At 35.6% G+C, this 22152-nt stretch overlaps 1 protein-coding gene across 1 annotated transcript in view; it reads right to left on the reverse strand.

Moving 5' to 3' along the window:
- Positions 1-22152, reverse strand: part of CPED1 (cadherin like and PC-esterase domain containing 1) — a 411868-nt gene that overhangs the window by 13846 nt on the left and 375870 nt on the right. Inside the window, exons 18-21 of the mRNA XM_044678790.1 lie at positions 8877-9097; positions 8496-8597; positions 6869-6956; positions 4409-4555 (exon numbers count right to left, since the gene is read on the reverse strand). Of these exons, the coding sequence (XP_044534725.1) occupies positions 4409-4555; positions 6869-6956; positions 8496-8597; positions 8877-9097 (558 nt within the window). The remainder of the gene's footprint in view (positions 1-4408; positions 4556-6868; positions 6957-8495; positions 8598-8876; positions 9098-22152) is intronic.

Here is a 22152-nt window from a genome sequence, read left to right on the forward strand (position 1 = left end):
AAAATGACTTGCTGATGGTCATGAAACCAGTATTATATATGCCTGGGGAGGAATAGTACAAACTTTTAAAAAAAGTACCTACTATGTTCTTGGCACTGTTAAATACCCTGAAAATATTATCTCATTTGATCCTCATAATAACCCAATGAGGAAGGTGCTATCATTATTTCAGGTTTACAAGATGAAGTAAACAGAGATTCAATGACTTGCCCAAGGTCACACTGCTAGGAAGTATCTGAGGCTTGAATACTTGAATTCAGACCTTCCCAACTCCAGACCCAGCACAGGATTTGCATCCAAGCCCTCCTGATTCCACACCCAGCACTGTCTTTTATGGCAATCTAGTCTATCACATGATTGACTTTTGGTAAAATAATCAAATATGCCTTTCATCCTAACTTCCTAAGATAAAAATGGCACATCTTGGCATTGAGACTGCTGTTGCATCTAGTCCATGCTCACCAACTAGAAAAGAATTCTTATAGGCAAAGAATGAGTTACAATTTTAAATAATTTTGAAGAAGGGTGTGAGTTGAATGAAAAAGATAGTATCAGATTTATATTGTAATTGGAAAGGTAAATCATCCAGAGGCACATTTTAGTTGAAGCCTCATAGAGATAAAAATGGATATTGCTGCTACCAATATCAACCCAGGTATCCAGAGAAGTAGGTGTGGCCCCAGGAGGAGTGTAATACAGCTGTCTGTTAAAAGATTTATCTATGTACACATCATTAATGGAGATAAGAACTCTTTCTCCACAGTATGAGAATCTTGGAGAATAAATGAAACTAATCTGTGACAAGGGTGTGACAAGGGCGGCAAGCTCAGCAAAAGAAAACCATTCTTGGAACCAAGGACTTTTCTGTTACTGATGCAGGCAGTCCTCAAGGTAGGATTGGTTATGTCATAAGCATCACTTTAAAAGTGTCCTCATCTGTAAAATAAGGAAGTTCAGTGAGATGATCTCTATGTTCCCTCCAAACTCTAAGGATTTATGTCAGTCATTTTCTAAAACGTTATTCAGCTAGATGGCACAGTACATACATAGAGTGCCAGGTTTGGAAGCAGGAAGACTCATCTTCCTGAGTACAAATTTGGTCTCAGGCACTTACTGGCTGTATGACCCTAGGCAAGTCATTTAACCTTGCTTGCCTCAGTTTTCTTATCTGTAAAATGAGTTGGAGAAAGAAATAGTAAACCACTCCAGTATCTTTGCCAAGAAAACCCGAAAATGAGGTCACAAAGAGTCAGACACTACCAAACAACAAACAAAAACAATCTCTTGTACAGCTTATTTCATCCATAATGTCCTTATAGTATAAAACTCACTAAGCATATTTAGCCATGTTTTCATGGGGGAAAGTATCCAGAGTAAACATTTAGAATGATAGACATGCTTTTATCCCATGCAGTAGGATTTGGAATTTTTCTCCCTCTGATTTTTATCCTTGCTGGATAGTAGAAAAAGCGATTCCCCTATTTCCAAGCCACAAATGACTGTGTCTAATGGCCTGGGGGCAGTGGTTCTCTCAAGGGAAAGTGGTGAGGGATTACAGAGAAGGTGGAGGATCCAGTACCAATTCTATTTGCCAGGGATACTTCTTGATCTGGTTGGCTACCCATTCACTCTTTCTTTTTGTCAGGTCTGCTAATTAGAATGATCCCTTTCTTATTCATCTATTGGAACCACTTAGTACTCTCCTTTTGGGTCTGTTTTGGAATAAAATAAGAAGGCTCTTTCCAATCAACCTCTTCCTCCTTGTTCTCTTTGTTAGTCCATTTTCTTGACTTCAGTAAGGAAAGATTATATATATTTCAGAGAGAAGTCTCTCACACTGTGGAACATTTTGCCATAGAAGCTGATCAAGAGTTCATTGCTGAAGGGTAGGATGGGTCCGTGGGACACTGCTAAGGATGACTGTAATGGTGCTTGGGAACCAGGAAGCAGCTATGATACAGTGAGGGAAGATGGCTTTGGCTTCTTTTTTCTCTCCCAGGAATCTCCAGTTCTTCCCCTGGAGAGGATGTCAATACTAGGTTGTGGTTGGTGCTGGAGATAGGAGACAGGTTAGAATCAACTATATGACCTTGGTCAAACCATTTTCTCAATCTGGGACCCAATATCCCCATCTTCAAAATATGGAAAATATTTGCTCCTGAAGGTTTTTCCAACAAAAGGGTTTTGTAGCATTATGCATATTTTAATTGTTATGCTTAGACCTTCTTGGCTTGCATGGATTGAGCTAAGAAATTAGAATGAGGTTATTTCAAGCAACTGCTGGGGAGGTTGAAAAAAATTCTGAATTTGATTTCCAAGATGTGGATTCAAATCCCAGTTCTGCTACTTATTACTTACACGATTTTGGGCAAATCACTTAACTTATCTGGGTTTCCCTTTTCTTGTTTTTAATAGGAGAGGGTTGTTACAATAAATCCTATGCTTCTGAGTTCCTTTCTAGATCTAAATTTTTCATCCTATGAAAGGGAAAAGGGAGAGTGGTAAGAAGGAAATCCGAAGTGACAGAAACAAGAAAGGAAGGGCAGTCCTTGTGGTCACCTGTTTCCTGTGGCCATTTATACTTTTGTAAGGTAGCCTGTCTATAATTGTAACCAAGATGACATATCTTGAAGGTCTGAAGGATTTTGTATATAATCATGTTATATGATTATCAATATGCACTGGATGACTGTAGAGGGGAATCATGGAACGCAATTATGGGGAAATGGCATCTTCTGTTTTTAATTGGAGTTATGCTGGAAATCTTCTGAGCATGTCTCTCTTTTAGCCTACCAGAGCACTAACACTGCAAAAGAAAAGCAGACACCTTCCCTCCCTTCACTACAAAACTAATTGAAGACATATTATGTAAAAACTCATTTAAAAGAGGCAACAAAATCTTGTATTTTTGTCTTTCAGTGTCCCCATTTACAATGGCTTTGGCAGCCTCTGGCTTGTTTTTGTGGCAAATTCTGATTGTGTGCTGGCTCACTTGTGCATTTATTGCTTTTCCTTCCATCAGTGTTTCCAAGCACAGTTCTGCCTCCTGAACAAAGGAAAGAGGCTTCTGGAGAAGGATGTTTTTATTCTGGGAAATAAATAAGTAGGTGCACATTGCCTTGTTGTCTGTTGGCAATGGCATGTCTGCAACTGGTAGCTATGTGAAAAAAGAATACTTTTCACTATGGTTTCATCCTTTAATATGGTTATGAATAATTTAGCTCCCTGTGCCCCAGTTCAGTTGGCTATAAAATAGGGACAGTGGTCATTTAGGGTTAAATGGAATACCAGAGTTTTGTCTATGGCTGGCTGCCTGGGATATTGCCCCAGGTATCCATATTGGGAAGTACTCATCTTTCCTGTCTTTGTTTTCTTGCTTTGTATTCCTTTTGGATCTTGTGCAAGGAGGTGGGTCAACCTACTTTATTCCTTAGGTAACCACTTTGGAGGGTCTTTGAAGAGCCCCTTCCTGGAGCCTGCCTTCCCCCAGGGCTGTGCCACACTACTTACTGCCTTTTTCCAGTAGTTGAGAAAGCAGGAATAAGAAATCATATGCCTTGGATAAAGGAAATCAGCTAGACTTTCACTCTCCTGGTATGACTATTCCCACTATCTTGAGCCTTACCTGAATTTTTCCTAGATTCCAACCTGTGGACTACCTAGTGAAGACATGAAGGGTTCCTTCTAAAAAGGTGTTAAGGATATGTTTCTAGGGAAATGATTATCAGTGAGCTTAATTCTTTCGTGGTCAAAGATTAAATGTCTAAATGTCTAGCCATTGTTTGGGCAAAAATATTACAGGCAAATCAATACAAACTCATTTCTACATCCACTGAGAGTGGGTGAGCTATTCTCTGGATTCAGCAACTCATCATCATATATGAAAGACTTCTAAATGGAACATGTTTACTACCTTTACAGAAAAAATAAAGGAAACATATAAGAAGGGAATGGGTAAAATGAAGCTTTCTTCTAGCAAAATTGAAGAGATTCTTGATGGATTAATGTGGGACTTTGTTTTATCTTTTCTGAAGATCTTTCAGATAGCTATGACTCAAAAGTATTCTTTCTAGGACACCAGAAGTTACGTTAGGTAACCCATATGTTTACTTTAGACTTCTAATATTATTAAGTGTACGAAAGAATGCTAAGGAGATAATATATTTTAAAAACTGTTTTATAGAGCTTAATGCTGGGATTTCTACATGCTATAACTTGCTGAGAAAACCTGAGGAGATTACCTAATCTCTTGACAACTCAAGTTTCTCATGCAAAATAGAAATGATAATGCAAGGAAAAACACAATGATCATTTAAACAAAAATAAATGGTATTAATAACTCATTGAAAAGATAGATAGATAGATAGATAGATAGATAGATAGATAGATAGATAGTTCATGTGTATACCTCATGGAAATGGCATCCACACTTCCCTTGCAGAAATTCCTTATAGCGTCCCATGGTGATGCTGAAAGTATCAACAACTTCATAGCCATATCTTTTTGCAGAATCTAGAATAATCCAATTTTCTTTCCATAAATTCTGTACTTCACTCTGTATTGAAAAGGAAGAAAACCCCACAAGAATTATCATTTGTAGAGAATGGTTACAATTATTGGTCTCCAGTAGACTAAAAGCATGTAATTGTTATGATTTTTCTAAGGAAATGACAGATGAGGTTGTGAGATTGAAAAGAAATTTTGAGAAAAATTTTATGACAAAGAAATCAACATATAGACACTTTTTTGGGCTTATTTTCTCCTCTCTGTCATTCATTTATCCAATGAACATTTTTTCATTGCTTACTATGTGCAAAATAGGTTGCTAGTCACTTTGAATGACATTAAAAAAATCAATGACAGCCTTTGTTATCAAGAACAAAGGATTTTTACATCTAGAAGGGACCCCTATGGAGCATTATCGTTTATTTTATTCTAATGAAATATAGCAGATAAAAAAGGAAGTAGAATGGTATTATATATTAAGAAATACATTCACTTGAAGAAAACCAGAAAAAGAAAACATGGTGGTAAACATTTAGGGTAGGACCAGTGTAAAAGAAACAGTAATATTAATGGATGTGAATGTATGTAAACTACAGACCACTTGGACAGAAGGCAGAAATAGGAGAGGAATTTGGGAAGTAGGTTACAGAAGAAAAAGAGTCATATTGAAGTAATGAGGAAGTCTTTCAATTATACAGAAATCTACTAGAGTGCTCTATTTCTCTGTTGAAAGCATCTAATTCCTGACTTACCTTGCAATATTTTAATTCTATAAACTATGAAGAGACTAGAGGAACTTATTCTAGAATTGATTTTGTTTAACAAGAAAGGTAAAATAGAAGTGAAGGGATCCTTGGGAGAGGAGGGAAAAGTGATTACTTCAAATTAGAATGTGATAAAGGAGAAAAGTTGGGAAGAATTTGATGCACATACTAGATTTTAGGAGACTATATTTCAAAGCTATATAGAAAAAATATATCAGCCTATTCTAAAATTCTTTAGAAAAAGTCAGTCCAAGAAGGTGAGAAAGTTTTCAGATTTGAAGACCCAAACAAATATTTTTTTGGTGAGGAAAAAAGAGAATCTAAAGAGACCAATATAGCAGAACTGAGAATTTGTTGATAAACTTGGAGTTTTAAAACTTATGTAAAGAAGATGGGATTAAAGGTAAATGATAGAGAATGAGGTAATATGGTTTAGCAGATGGAGGGCTAGCTTTGATATTAGAAAGACATAAGTTTAAGTTTTGTCTGACACTATATAGTGGCTGTATGGCAATGGACAAATAATTTAATATCTCAGTTTTTCAGGAAACATTCTAAGACATTAAGATATATATGATTTGCTGATCTGCAACCGCCAACCCAGTGGTTCAGAGGGAGCTCCCACACTAGAAATTGTTCTTACAAAAATAATATTAAGATAGTAGAAGCTTAGAATGAGTTGACAATTGCAACAAAGGCTAAATATGCAAAAAGGATGTTGCATAAGGCTATGTTGTAGGCAAGAGAAATATAAAAAAAAATATTGCTCAGGTTGGGTGGGATGATGTTAACATGAGTTGGGAAAATGAACAGAATTAATCTACTCTCATTTCAGTTTTTCCCTTCTAAAAAAAAAAAAGAATATTTGGCTGAAAAAGGAAGAACAAAAGTGGCTAATGAGGAATTGAAAGTCATGTTGAACAAAAAGTGATAAGTCGATAGCTAGCCACTTTTAATGAAATCAGGTCACCAAGGATAGCTTAACTTCATTTTTGGAAATTAAAAGAACTGCCAGAAGCTTAACTGTTGTCCATCATCTTTGAAAGATGGTGAAAAATGGGAGACCTCAAGACTAGAGAAGGTGCAAAGTCCCAATTTTCACAGAAAGGAAGAGGAAAGAACCTGAAAATGATAATAAACTGATGAACTGAATTTGAATTCCTGACAATATTCTAAGATGTATTGTTAAAGATACAGTTTTAAAGTCTTTAGGAAGGGCAGTAATTATCTCAAAGAGTCAGTATAGTTTTTGCTTATGCTAGATTAACTTTGTTTCCTTTTTTGACAAGTCACTAGCCTAGCAAATCTAGGAAATGTTCTTACTAAATTCCTCATGCCTGGCACTATCTTTTGTTATCTTTTGTTCTGACAGTCCCCCATGTCTGAAATATATTCCCTCTTTATCTCTTCCTTATAGAATCCCTCCCTTCTTTCCTAAAACATTTGAAGCCTAATAGTCTCCAGAAAATCTTTCCAAATCCCTCCAATGGCTATCGTCCTTCTTTCCTAAGTTCCTTGTGTGTTAAATGATAAAGGACAGCCAAAGTGTTCACTAATGATATTCAATAATTCACTGGAATACAGAACGTCAGACCTACCTGTGTTAAAGAATGTACTCCATCCACAGGCAGATGAAACCCCATTCCCAGACTTTTGATAACCACCAGAATATTTAATAAGTTTTCCCTGGAAGAAATAGAAGGGATTTCAAAGTCGAGTCCATGAATTATATTCATATTCATTGATGGTAAAGGTAGGATGGGGAGAACAGGATTAGTGATCCTCTTTGCCACTTGCCAATAGGTTAACTGCACCATGTCAGGGTATTGCCAAACATAGTGGTTTTGTGTTAGGCTTGTTATTGGATTTAGAGCATGCCTGAATTTGCATAATGACTTCTTAAAGGTAATTATTATAAAGCTCTTTAAAGATCACAAAGTGCTTTACATGCCATTTTATTTGATCCTCATAACAATACTGAAAAGTAGTTGCTATGATCATCCCTATTTCATCAATGAAGAAACTGAAGCATAGAGGTTAAATGACTTGCCTAAGGTCACATAGCTACTCAGGGTCTCAGACAGGATTTGAACTCAGATCTTCAATTCTATCACTATTATGTCACCTAGCTGCTTTCCTACAAAGGGCATTTATTTACTGTGATTCTTCAAAGATTGATGCTTTTTCATCATGAGTTTTCCCTCTACCAGACTATAAAACTTACCGGATGGTCTTTAAGTGTTACTGTGGCTAAAAAAGTCCATCCACTTGAACTGTGATATACTTCGGAACCTAACAAGGCTGGTCCTCAGGCAAAAGAGGATTTGGACTTCTTGACCGACTTTATAAGACCTGCCAAAATTTTGCTGGCAAGGACCTCAAGAACCCATGGTTATCCTCCTGCCTTGAAGGCTCCTGAAGTAGGCTGGGTTAGACCCAGGGTTTAATTTCTAGTATAATAATAAACTTTTAATAATAGAATCCTGGAGCACTGAAACATGAAAAATAATCCTTTAGTCTTTCTTCTTTCCTGTGACATAACCATTACCCAGTACAACAACGTATCACCTCATTTCTGGATTAATGCAATGCCTTCTGGTCAATCTTTCTACTTCAAATCTCTCCCCACTCTAGCCTGTCTCCACCCACTCTTCTGCCAAGTGATCTTCCTAAATTGCTGGTCTGACCATATCACACTCCTTATAAAATTTTCCGTTTGGCTTTTTACTCCTTTTTCAGCTTTCTTACACTTGGTTCTCCTCCACTTTATGATCCAGGGACATTGGCCTCCTTTATGGTTCTCACACAAGACACTCCATATCCCAACTCCATGGCTTTTCACCATGCAATATTCTTCCTCCTGTCTTCCTATAAGTCTTAGCTCGAATCTCACTTCTTGCAAGGAGTTTCCCCTGCCCCCCTTCAATACTCCTACTCCTTACACTGAATATGTCCTTTCTACACATGCTTATTTACATGCTCTGGTGTCCACTTGGATGTGAACTCCTCAAGGACAGGAATTGTTTTGCCTTTGTTTGTATCTCTTAGCTTAGCATAGTGTAAGCATATAGTAAGTGACTAATAAAAGTTTCTTGACTTAAGTGTGTCTCTACACAAAATTAAATATTTCTCCTCAAATCAAATCTTGGCCAAACTCAGTTACCACCAAGATTGCTTTTTTTTTCACAGAAGAGAACATGAAAATATGTTATTTCAAAATGTTACCTCTTTAAAACCTTGTGAATAATTTGTAGATGATTGGAATTAAGCCACTGAACACCACCAACAACTAATACAGTCTGGCCTGTGTTTTCAAGGGGACGTGATCTGAAATCCAGAAAGAAAAAAAAATCACATATGTTGCTTTAAAACAGATGGTAAACATTTGAACAGAACTGCATTACATTTCATTGAACCATATCTGGCATCCTGATCAGAAGACCTGCCTGTCATTTCCTACTATTTCTTAGCCACGTCATTGAAAAGCTGAGCTTTTCAGCACATTTGGCAAAGAGTGTGTAATAGTAACTAATGAAGGCTTCCAGTCAGACATATTTGTTCCTGGGGAAGACACCAACAAGTCAGTACATCAAAGCTTTATTGTACCTTTGCAAAAGTTGTTCAAGGGCTTTTTCAAATGTTGGCCTTTGTGAAACACTGATCCAGAACTGGGGATAGTATGAGTAACTGATGAATGTTCTGCCATTGTTGACATTGTAGTAAGATTTAATGCTGTGTATTTTCTGCCATTCCTGCAGGGTTTCATTGAGTCTTTCAATCAGATAATACATTATTCCTCTGTTGGTTGAATCTCCAATGAAAAGGACCTTAAAATTAGAAACAGAGAAACATGAATTTTCGGTTCTGATGTTTATGTGGCACTCTGTAAACAACTCCAAATTACAATGTTCTCTCACAACTCGTAAAAATGTGTGTCTAATAACAAAGTCAAAGGAGTACTCGTGTTTAGATGCTTTTAATGTTTTGGAGCTGAGATTTTATCTTTTCCTTTCTCCCCCTCTCTCCCACTATCCCTCTCTCCCTTTCTCTTTTCTTTCCTTCTTCTTTCTTTTCTTCCTTCCTTCCTTCTTTCCTTCCTTCCTTTTTTCCTTCCTTCCTTTCTTCCTTCCTTTCTTCCTAAAGTTAAATCAGTGAATAGATTCCTGAGACCTAAATTAAAATAATATTATACATTTTGCATGCAATTATTTTTCATTTCTATGCCAGGAGCCATGATCATCCAGAGACTAGCACAAAAATTTCCTTGAGCCTTCAACAGTTAATAGGTATCAAATATACTAACTTTGAGCTATAGATGTAGAAATTGGTATGTATAAAATATAAAGAATTTAACCCCTGCCTTCCCATAACCATATCACTTAAGGTAAAAAGGGATGAATAGATTAAATTTCTAGACTCCCTGGCCCACATTTCATTCATCTCCATATCTTTCATCCAAGCTAGTTCAGTAATTTAGGCACAGAGTTGTGGCAAGAATAGGAAGGATACTAATTTACGATGGTCATACTCTTGCTCTTGGAACAATATGAGAGGAGGAAGAAGAAAGAGATTATTCATCTTTGAGAAGTCCTTTCTGTCAAGATTCAAGTAAAAACAATATGGATACAAGAAGAAAAGGTTTCAATTCTACTTAGTTACCATTGCCATTAGTGGTAAAGTTCTCATGTTATAGAAATATTGAGTTCTTCTAACTTATGATTTTTAAGTAGTTTTCCTCTAATTTAATAGAATCAGGCAATCTAATTTCCCAGAGCCTAAGAGCAGAAAGATCAGAGGTCATCTAGTCCAATCCATATCTGATGCCAAATCCTTTTTAAAATTTGGGCAACAGGGGGTAATATAACCTCTTGAAAGCTTCTAATGAGAGATAAGTCATTACCTTCTAAGGCAGCTTATTCTACTTTTGTATATTTCTAGATGATTTAAATATTGTCTTTTTCATCCATTTGGCTCTTTGCATCTTCCATAAGTTTGATTCTAGTTCTCCTCTCTGAGGTCAAGACAAAAATGTCAAATCCCTATCTTAAATGATAATCTTTCAAATACTTTGAAGAGAGCTATCATATTTTCTCTTCTTTAGGTTTTCACAGAGATAATTACAGATTCCTGGAGTACACCATTAAAAAAAGAACTCAAAACTGAAATCAACTTGTGAATTTTTACTTTTTCGGTTTTGGGATTCAAGCAATTCTAAATCTATATAATACTATTATTGCCTAATTCATATCTTGTCATCTCATCCATAATCATTGCATGAGAGATTCTGCAAATGTTTCGCTTAAATTGAAATATACAAATAGTATATAGCATTTCTTGATCATTGGCCTCCATCAAAATCTTACTCCAATGCTGCCTCATGGCATGATTACCAGTTGTCAGAAGTCATAATTCTGAACTCTTGGAATTCCTATCAATTTGGATCTAAGAAAAATGTGAGTCTAAAAATGAATTTTTTGATCCTCATCAACTCTCAAAGATTATCAGCCCTCCAGAGAGGGACTATGATCTGTGCCAATAGAAGGAGTTCCTACATCTTTGAGATTATGGGTTTGAAGTGAAGTGGTATTTTCTTTCAGACCAGCTCACTTGATATTTTCTTTCACTGCAGCTTTGAGAAGGCTGCTTGGAAGAAGATTGCTTAAATATTTATCTCTATGTTTGCCTTGGAAGGAAATATAGTTTAAAAAACCCAGATAGACTAGAAATACAGTTGTGATTTTAAAGATTTACTCTACTGGAGGAAAAGTAGTTTCATTAGAGAATAATCAGTCTTTTAAGATTTTAACATTTCAACTATTTTATGCAGAAGAAAAATAAAAGTTATTCTGAATATTCAAGTATTACTCTTCCCATCTATATACAATTCTTCACATCTCTTAAACTTTGAATTAAAAAATAATCTGTTGCTAATTCATCTTAAAGGCCACATCCTGTATTTAAAAGGTCAAATAGTCATAAATGATGATTTTAGAAGTTCAATCTGACAGTTATTCATTAATTACCCCATCCCTTGCCAGTTACAAGTGAAAATTACTACTTAAATAGATATGCTCACATTTCTCTTTTGCAAACTTCAGAGTGCCCTAAAACCATGTTGACAAACCTAGGACTTATGTGCCAGAGAATGCTGGAGTTGGATGCTCCCCTCCCTCTTTCCACACATGCCTGAGGACATTTCACCCATCACCTGCCCCTCTACCCAGTTATCCAATTGGACCACTTCCTCCGTCTCCTTTCTGGGGTGAAGTAGAGGGCTTACATGCAGTGTGAAGTGCAATTTGGACACTCAGTCTTTGAAAGGTTCACCATCATTGCCCTAAAACATAATGCTGAAAACTAATAATTTTTAAAATTAGGATGAAATTTCAGTATTTATTATAAATATTACTATTTATCTTTTATCATTTTCACATTTGTAGTAGTTTAATATACTTAAGAGGGGGCAAGCATACTATGTGTTCCATCACATAGAAGATTCTACAGCCATGGTGGTGAAACTCTGGCACATGTGTCAGAGGGGGCACTCAGAGTACTCTCTGTGGCCATGAATGCCATCATCCCAGCCTAGAGTTTCCCAGAGTTCATCATTAGAAAGTTAGAGGGATGTGGGGTGGGCTGCTTCCTTTCCACTCTCCACAGGCACCTGAGGACATTTTTCATATCACCTGCCCCTCTAAAAGGTTTGTCATCATTGGTCTACAGTATAGATATCACATAATTCAATGCTCTCATTTTATAAATGAGGAAACTGAGACCTAGAGCAGTTTAATAATTTTGTCAAGTTTTTATAGACTAAATTCTAGAAACCAATACCAGAACTAAACCCAGGTCTTCTGTTTCTAAAGTCAAAACTTTTATTACTATATCATAATTGTCTTTAGAGATAAGATCTTCCAAACTTAGTTATACTGGTTCATTGTCCTACCCAAGTCTTTTGGCTTTGTAGGACCTTTGGATTTTGCACTTCAGCTTGCACTATAGTCCTTAGGAGCCTCAGGATCATCTCTTTGCCCCATAAAACAGAGAGTAGTATTTTGAAGGTTAACAACAACCACAACAAAAAATATTCTCTCTATCTTATTATCCATGGGAGGAGGAATGAGGAAACAACAGTGAAATAAGCTAGTTCCCACAAAGATGGTGTACAGTGGGTATAGCAGTTGTGAAGACCTTCCAGGAATCCCAAAACATTTGCCAATTAGACCCTGGTGATACTACTGATTGGGTTAACACTTTGGTCAGAGTAGTGAAATTTATTCTATATATCTAAGCAATAGATACATATTGAGTTGAAGGCTGGCCCTACTAAAATTATCAAAATAAATTTGGCATGGAAGACAGTAGTGTGAGTGGCATTTAGTGTTCTATTATGACAAGAAGTCAAGATATAGTGGAAATTAAAGCTATATATAACTATATGAGAAAATGTTCTGAATCATTGTTCTTTAGAGAAATGCAGATAAAAAAACCCTCTGAAATATCATCTTATACCTATCAGAATGTCTAAAATGCTAAAAGATCAAAACAACAAATGTTGGAGGGGATATGGAAAAATATAGACACTAATACATTGCTAGTGGAACTGCAAACTAATCCAACCATTTTGGAGACCAGTCTCTTTCAAAGAGTTATAAAACTGTGCATGCCTTTTGACTCAGTAATATCATTATTAGGTTATTTTCTAAGGTGACCAAGGAAAAAGGAAAAGATACTCTACATTTAAAAATATTTATAGCAGTTCTTTTTGAGGTGGCAAAGATCTGGAATTTGAAGGGGTATCCATCAACTGGAGAAAGACTGAACAAGTTATGGTATATAATTTTAATGGAATACTATTGTGCTAAAAGAAATGACAAACAAGATGATCACAAAAAATCCTGGAAAGACTTGTAACAACAATGAATAATGATCAACTGCACATAACTTAACTATTATCCACAAAGCAAGTATCCAGGACAACTCCAAGGGACTCATGACAAGAAAAAAAATATTTTTGGCTTTTGAAAGGACAGATGGAGTCTAAATGCAGATTGAAACATACCACTTTTTTTTTTTAACCAACTCTTATTTTCCATCTTATAATTAATACTGTGTATTTGTTCCAAGGCAGAAGAGCAATCAGGGTTAGACAATGGGGTCAAATGACTTGCCCAGGGTCATACAGTTAGGAAGTATATGAGTCCAGATTTGAACCCAGGAACTTCTGTCTCTGGGCCTGGCTCTCAATCCACTGAGCCACCCAGCTGTCCCAGAAACATATCACTCTTTACTCACTTTCCTCCATGAATTTTTCTCATATGCAAGCAATATGTGTCTTGTTTCACAAAATGGTAAACAGGAAATTATGTATCGTATGAAAACATATGTAGAACCTACATCATATTTTCTGCCTTCTTGAGGAGGGGGAATGGAGGAAGAAAGTGGAAAAGAAAAAAAGAATGAGATAGATTTTTGGAAATAGATAATGTGAGGATTTGTTTCTCTTGGATAAACATATTTATCAGAATTTATTATATTTTTTAACAAATCATATGCATTATATTATCATTATGTTAGATATCATATTATGCTACATATTAGTTACATACATTGTAACTAAAAGAAAAGACATAATGAAGATAAATAGGAAATGCTAATACTATATCCTGTCTACTGGAAATGCTTCAATGCAGATAAACTGACTATTAAAGAGGGCAAACCTGAAATACAAATGTAAGAGAATTAAGGAATGGATGCTTTTATTATTGACAAGTATAATGTCATAGCAAAACAAGAAATGAATCTCTTTTGTTCCAAAGGCTTCATATTGCTTTTTAAAAATTTTAAACAAATTTATTACAAAAAGGTAGTCATTTAGCTGGAAATTTCTCTACTTTGAACACAATTTTAATTAATCTTTACAGTGATTGGGCTGCTTTTGAACTTCTAGTAATGGTAAACAATAAAATTCTGAATTAACAGAATACTAGTACAATGCCTCAATTGGTTTAAGTTGAAAATAAAACATTGGTTCGTGGACCTTGCACCCAGAATTATGAATGTATAAATGTCTTTGTTAAAAAATACAAATAAAATCTGCAGATTTTAATTATAATGACAGCAGCAAATCATTGCATATTTGAAACTAGTAGCTGATGGTTATAGTGGTCTTCTTAAACATTAGCTTTTACTTCAGTCCTCTATACAACTGACTTCACTGAGGTTAGCAGAGAACATGACTTAAGTCTTGCTTGCATCACAGTTTATGATAAAGCACTATTCTAGGACATTAGAACATGCCATCTCCTAGGTCTCCACCAATTTCTCTTATTTTCATGATGCTTTTTTCAATAATACTTTCTTTCAGCTCCAAATCTCACAACAGCAAGTTACCAACCAATGGAAGACAATTAGGAATATAAATAAAAACAAACTTCATCCTTAAACTTAGATTAAACCAAATGGAAAAATGAAATTAAGGAGAGGAATCAAGGAAAAAGCTGAAGAATCTGAAAATCAGGATCAGAACACTAAAAATCATTATTTGATACAAACTCCAAAAAATGATTCTTGACAATGACACGTCAATCTGATTCTACCTTTCTTATCAGGAGGCATCACACACAACACCTCCAGATATGGACCAATCTATGTGTTTTGAGAATTGTATGCAACGAATTTGCATCTTTTTATCATTAAAACTTCTATAAATATAAACAAAAATAAAATAAAGGCTAAAGACCAAAAAAAGTTACTCCCCAAAGTCCCAAGGGTATAAAGAATAATTTAGTATAGGTTCAATAATTATTAAATAAGTTATTTGAAAATGACCTAATATTTATACTTCCTTTGCTGATTATCACAAAGTCTTTACTCAGTTTCTCATTCATATATTACAAATTTACAAAATAGATCCCAAAACAGTAAAAGCACTGGAGTCTTTGATGTCCACATGGAAAACTGTTTTCTCTTTAGAATACCTCACCAAAACAATGTTATAAAGAATACTTTATATTAAAGCCAGCATTTTTTTCTCTCCAGGGAGACAATTAAAATCCACAATGGTTTTGCTTATTCTTAAACCCATTATCATCTTTTAAAAAGAAGAGATGGGAGGGGGCGGGCATCTGGGTAGCTCAGTGGATTGAGAGCCAGGCCTAGAGACGGGAGGTCCTAGGTTCAAATCTGGCCTCAAACACTTCCCAGATGTGTGACCTTGGGCAAGTCACTTGACCCCCATTGCCTACCCTTACCACTCTTCTGTCTTGGAGCCAATACATACTATTGGCTCCAAGATAGAAGGTAAGGGTTTAAAAAAAAAAAAAAAAAAAAAAAAAAAAAGAAGAAGAGATGTTGGTTTCCAAGTTAAAGAGGGAGTCAAACCAAACATCTTATTAATGCTCTTGATGTGTATGGATGCCTCTGAACTATATGGTTCAATTAAAGGTAATGCATTATTCAGCTCTTTCACCTTGTGGAATCTTTCACCAATGATATAAAAAATTATTTGGACTCAACGAGTGCAAAATTCTTAAGGTATATCAAGAAAAAAACGGACTGAAGAATTTGAACTTGAAACTGGGAGTCATATTGAACCAATAGATGAAGGCAACACTTACAAATAACTGTCTCCTTTAGGCAAGACACATTGTACATAAAAAAAATCAAAGAGATGGCTGTTGCCAAAAAAATTGAGATTCCTACTGGCATCCTAAAATCAAAGTTAAATGGGAAGAACATGCTTTAAAATAATCAACACCTATGCTCTACCAGTTATTGTACACTGCTACAATTATAAAATATACCATAAAAGCTTTGTAAAATGTCCTCACAAAGCACTGAACAATATTAATGAAACACAGAACCCATAATCCCAAGCCAATTCATCTTTAGAAAGATGAATAATTCCTTGCTAAAACAGACTGATTAGGGGCAGCAAGGGTAACACAGTGGACAGAGTGCCAGACCTGGAGTCAGGAGGACCTGTTTTCAAAGCTGACCTCAGACATTTCCTATTTGTGTCATCCTGGCCAAATCGCTTTAACCTTGATTGTCTAGCCCTTACCACTCTTCTACCTTGGAATCAACACTTAGTATGGATTCTAAGACAGAAGGTAAGGGTTTTAAAAAAAAGAGTAAAATAGACTGATAAATATTATTTGAGCATGTGTAAAATAGCTTGACACAATATAAATATTTTTGAGAAAAAGCATCCTTGTGTTTATCAAATGTAACCAAAATTAGTATTTTCCTGAGTGAAGTCTATAGAACATTTATGATTAAAGAATGGATTCACAAAGATCTCAATAGACAACACTTATGTGAGCCTAGAAAACAAGATGTTGACAAAAAGAGCAAGGACCAAATGGCTGTATCATGAAGAAAGTTTTCTTTTTGCAACAGAAGAGTTTATGATGGCAATTCGGGACCAGGTTATTGTCACTACAAATTACAGAGTAGACAAGAGTTAGTGACCAAAGTAGGTGATGCAGGGAAATGGCAAAAATGATGCAGCACATACCACTAGGCCAGTGATGGGCAAATTTGGGCGCAAGCCAGATATGGCCCTCTGAAATGTTCTATCTGGCAGCATGATATTATTCCTAATCTGACGAATACAATGAGTAGGATACAATACAATGAAACTTGGAAAGAGTTGCCTTAGAAACAGACTGACAGATGAGCATTTCCTTTCCTTTGGTCCCCTCCTTAAAAAGTTTGCCCATCACTGCTCTAGGCAATAAACACTTAGCACTTACTAAATAAAGAGCAAGACATACATACTCTCAATCAATCAGTAGGTATAAATAAATATGGCCACAAGCCTCTGTGAAAAAGATAATTGAGATAATAACTCAAATGAATTGATGATCTCATTAATTCAAGACTTTCTTCCAAAGATGCAGATTGCAACCCATCTGTTCCTGTCTATCTTGTGCAGCTCTCATCCATGCCCTATGAAGGATTCACTACAGAAAACCTGACCACTATTTTGGAGGCTTTCCTCATTTTATTGTAACTTTACAGGGGAAATAATGGAACACTGTTCGTATGATTGTTATCTATTCTTCCCTCGTTCTATGAGACGAGCTCATTTTCTTTCTTCTTTTTTTTTTTTTTTTGGTTGTGTAATTCTTTGATTATCTCCTGTTCATGTGTCCTCTTTAGTTCTTCATTGGTTACATGTTTCAGCTTAATCATATATACCATGAACCTTTCCATTGCCTTCTTTATGATGTTCATTTTGTGTTTTGTAAGGGGGCACTGTTTATATGAAATATTTGCATTTGTGAAGTACTTTTCTTGATAAAAATAACATGATACAATATCTTTTTGCTTCCCCAAGGCAAAAAGTACCTTTTGTTTGTGTACCTTTTGTTGCAGAGTCTCAATCAGAGTAGAATCTCTACAAAGTGCTTCTAATCTATCCTCCATTCAGCTATCAAAGTCATTTTGCTAAAGATGTTTTTCTTTTCCTGTCTGATAAAGTTAGGCATTAGACCCTTGCTATTCCTTGTAAGAAAACCTATTGGCACTACAGGTCAATGAGCATGTAAGCATTTCTCCAACAAACTTTCAAAAGGAAGAGGTAAAAGATGGAGTATTGGTAGTAGGTCTTTTATACTATGAGCTATTGGGTTAATAGGCTAATAGTCTATTATGCCAGGTTTTTCCTGCTCATTAGACAGAAATAGTTTTCACTGGGAAATTAAGAAATGCTGAAATTTCAGGTCTAATGCTGCAGTTTGTTTTAACCAAGTGTTTCCTTTGTAACTGACGGTTTTGGGGATGAGCCAAAATGATAGAACCTTCTTTCTGAGCTCTCCCATTAGTCATATATAACTTTTTAAAAATTAAAAAAAAACAACAAACTTTTTTTAAATAACTTTTTTTTAAAAAGGGCTTAAACAAAATCTGAGTTAAAAAAAAACCAGTAACAAACTACACATATCATATGAGTTCTGTTTCCAGCTCAGGGCAGAATAGGGAGATAGGAAAAGAAGAAATTCCAGCTATGGACCTCAAAGGTAGCAACAGTATCCAACACCCAGAGATGGTAAAGGGGCTGACCATCTGGCCCAAAGAGATTCCAAGTAACCCCTGGGCTAGAACTAATAACAGGAATGACTGTTTGTTTTTTTTTTAACCCTTAACTTCTGTGTATTGGCTCATAGGTGGAAGAGTGATAAGGGTGGGCGATGGGGGTCAAGTGACTTGCCCAGGGTCACACAGCTGGGAAGTGTCTGAAGCCAGATTTGAACCTAGGACCTCCCATCTCTAGGCCTGGCTCTCAATCCACTGAGCTACCCAGCTGCCCCCCTTGACTATTGTTTTGATAGTTCCATCAACACTACCCATTTCTAGATCACAGTTCATGGGAAGAGAGGAGTAGTTGTAATTAGGTCCCTACTTGTGTAGATATCAGGCAAAAGAGTACAATGATCAGAACTCTCTCCAAATTTTACCATTTGGAGGCACTAAAAACTTATAGGCCTCCAGTTATAGCAGCAAAAACAACAAAAGGACATTGAAGCCTGAAGCAAAAGCCAGTGATTTCTCCCCTCAATTCCCAAGTGAGCAAAGCCCAAATTTAAGATAAAATCCAAAGTCAAGAAACAGGTTGGAAAAACAAGAAAACAACAAAAAGAACCTGACCATAAAATCTTCTATAGTGATAGGGAAGCTCAAGCAGAATCTCAGAAGAAATGACTTGAAAACATCTACCTGTAAGTCTAAAAGAAAAAATGCAGATTGGACACAAGCCCAACAAGAACTCTTTGAAGAGCTAAAGAAAGATAAAAAAATGACTAAAAAGCATGATGGAAAGTTGGGGGAGAAATAGACTACATAGGAGGTTAAGCCATTGTAGTTGCATAATGCAACAGAGTATTTTCACTTTCACAATACAACATTTTATATCCAAAATGCGTTCCCCAATTATGTATATTAATTAGTCTAGGTCAAGAGCTTAACTAATGCTTTGGGACAGAAAAATAATGAAGAACTAAATAATGCCAACCCAAATCTTTCCTCTTCTCTTTTGCATACACATAGGAAATTTACTTAATGAAAACAAACATGAAACATCAATTGATTTCAGTTCTTTCTGCTGAACAAACATATATTTTTTTTCTATTTAGATGATACAATAGCTGTTGATATACTAAGGTTTACAAACCACTTTTATCATAATAGCCTATGAGGTGTGTGGTACGTCTTTTTTTAACTCCATTTTGCAGAAGAAGAAACTGAGGCATGCAGAAATTAAGTAACTTGACTGATTATACAGTTAGAAAAAGTGTCAAAATGGAGATTTCAATCTAGGTCTCTCCTGATTCCAAATACAATTCTGTTTAGACTATGTCCTGCAGCCTTTATTTTGGGGACAGGAATTTGGAGGGGTTCTGACTTCTGATTTCAGGAAACCACTGGTGGAGAAATTTCCTACAGTAAAGCAGATAATCAATTTATCTATGCCTTCTAGTCTTTGAGAGTTGCTTGGAAATACTGAAATTAGGTATAATAGTGGCCATGTGACCAATGTGTTTTCAGAAGCCAAACTTGAAGGCAAAACTATATCTATTACTCCAAGCTGTTTCTAAATACACACACATGTACATACATATGTACTTATACGTGTGTTTACATATATGTTTATGTATATATTTTAAAATAAAATGCCATATGATGTATAACTCACTCTTTTATGGTAAAACGTTAGTACAAAACCCAAACAAAAAGGAATTTAATAACATTCAAATATTAGAATTGACAGGCAATAATGACTTATGTAATCATAGAACTCCCTTAGTAGTCAGAGAATATTATAAATTATCCACACCAAAATTTTAAACATCTTTAATTTCAAGACACAGCTTAACCTGAAAACATTACTTAGAAAATTTGTTATAGTTCCTGTTTTAACAGCTGAGTTGTAAGTCCTTCAACAAATATTGCCTTTTCGTATTTCCTGTTCTTAATTGCACTCTTCTCCTCGATATTTTATTACAGGTCTAAACTTTGAGCTGTATTTTCAACTGACAAACAAAATAAACGTTTGTTGGAAAAAAATCACTTATGTCAGGCCCGTAAGTGTTTCCAATGGTAAGATTAGTTACCATGTTTTTAAACTACTTCCCTTGCAGTGTCTCATACTATGTAACAATGTTATATTTTATAAATTCTCACAAATATCTAATTCAGAACTCATTAGTCAGTCAGCTGTGGGGGTTCTACACAGACAGATGTGTAAGAGAATACAATTTTCAAAATATTTATCACTGACTCCTGTATTAATATAATTAATTTTCATATGTTTCAGTTTCTATATTTAAAAAATCCTCCAAATGTAATGCATCACATTTGTTTTAACAAAGTTTAAATAAGGTGACAAAAAGAATATTTGAAAAAGACTAACTGAAAATCATTCAACCAGAAATTTTCCCCAGTCTTTCCATCAGAAGTCAGTTTCCTGTTCATGATGCCTGAAATGTAGTGCTATGACTGATTAGCCAGGCTAACACACCATAACATGGAAATATGGTTCCTTACAAGTGCTCTAGAGAATTCATATCCTTTTCCAAGAGTCAACTAATTTGTATCTAATTCTTTCACCATAGGTGGTCCTAAAAGTCCCAAGGTACAGATCCAACAAGTTTCATATCCTCCAAAACAAATACAGCAGTAAAACAACAACAACAACAACAAAATAACAACAACCAAAATGAAACAAAACAAGAAAAAAGGGAATTAAGAACCAAAAGGAAAGGCTTTTAGAAAGTCAATAGTCTAAGGAAAAGCCTTTGTAACAGCCTTCTAAGAAGGTTGCCGCAATGCAGTGACCCAGGACAATTCTGAGGGATTCATGGAAAAGAACACTACCCACATTCAGAGGAAGAATCGCAGGAGTGGAAACACAGAAGAAAAATAACTGCTTGAACACATGGGTTGATGCGGACATGATTGGGGATGTAGACTCGAAATGACCACACCAATGCAACTATCAATAACTTGGAAATAGGTCTTGATCGATGACACATGAAGAAACCAGCAGAAATGCATGTCGGCTACAGGGGTAGGGTGTGGGGGTGGAGGGAAGAGTAAGAACATGAATCCTGTAACCAAGGGGAAAATTTTTCTAAAAAGTAAAATAAAAATAAATAAATAAATAAATAAATATTATTTAAAAAAAGAAGGTTGAAGAATAGGTTTTCTTAGCTTATAGCTAATGAGAATTTTAAGAAAGAAAATTGCCTTCCTCTCTCCCATATCTTCCAGTACTTTAGAGAAAAATGTGATGAAGATTGCAAATGGACCTGTGATTTCAATGGTATATTCACTGCTTTACTCTGCTCTGCCCTACCCTACCCTACTCTACCCTAACTTGTTTAGTTGTGTCCAGCTTTTTGTGATCTCAAGGATCATATTGTTCATGGGGTTTCCTTGGCAAACATACTAAAATGGTTTGCTGTTTCCTTCTTCAATGGATTAAGACAAAAAAGAGGCTAAGTGACTTGTCCTGGGCCACACAGCTAGTGAATGTCTGATGCTCAATTTGAACTCAGGTCTTCTGACTCCAGGCCCAACATTCTATCCACTAAGTCACCTAGCTACCGCCTTATCCTACATTTAATCACAGTATACTATACCATAACATGCTCTTTGAAAAGGACTTTTCTCTGGTTAGAGAAAGGAAAATGTTTTAAAACACATAGCTTATCTTTGATTTAAAATTAAATTTAAAAGTGAATGATGTAAAAATGATTGAGGGAGAAGTCAAAGATGTTATTGGCTTAGCTAGTCTGGTTAGGTGTTGAGGCTAGCTGAGTTATTCTCCTCCTTTACCCTGAAGGCTTCAATGGAGTTTATCTCTATGATGGTG

This window comes from Gracilinanus agilis, chromosome 5, assembly GCF_016433145.1.
Source record: "Gracilinanus agilis isolate LMUSP501 chromosome 5, AgileGrace, whole genome shotgun sequence".
NCBI classification, from domain to species: Eukaryota; Metazoa; Chordata; class Mammalia; order Didelphimorphia; family Didelphidae; genus Gracilinanus; species Gracilinanus agilis.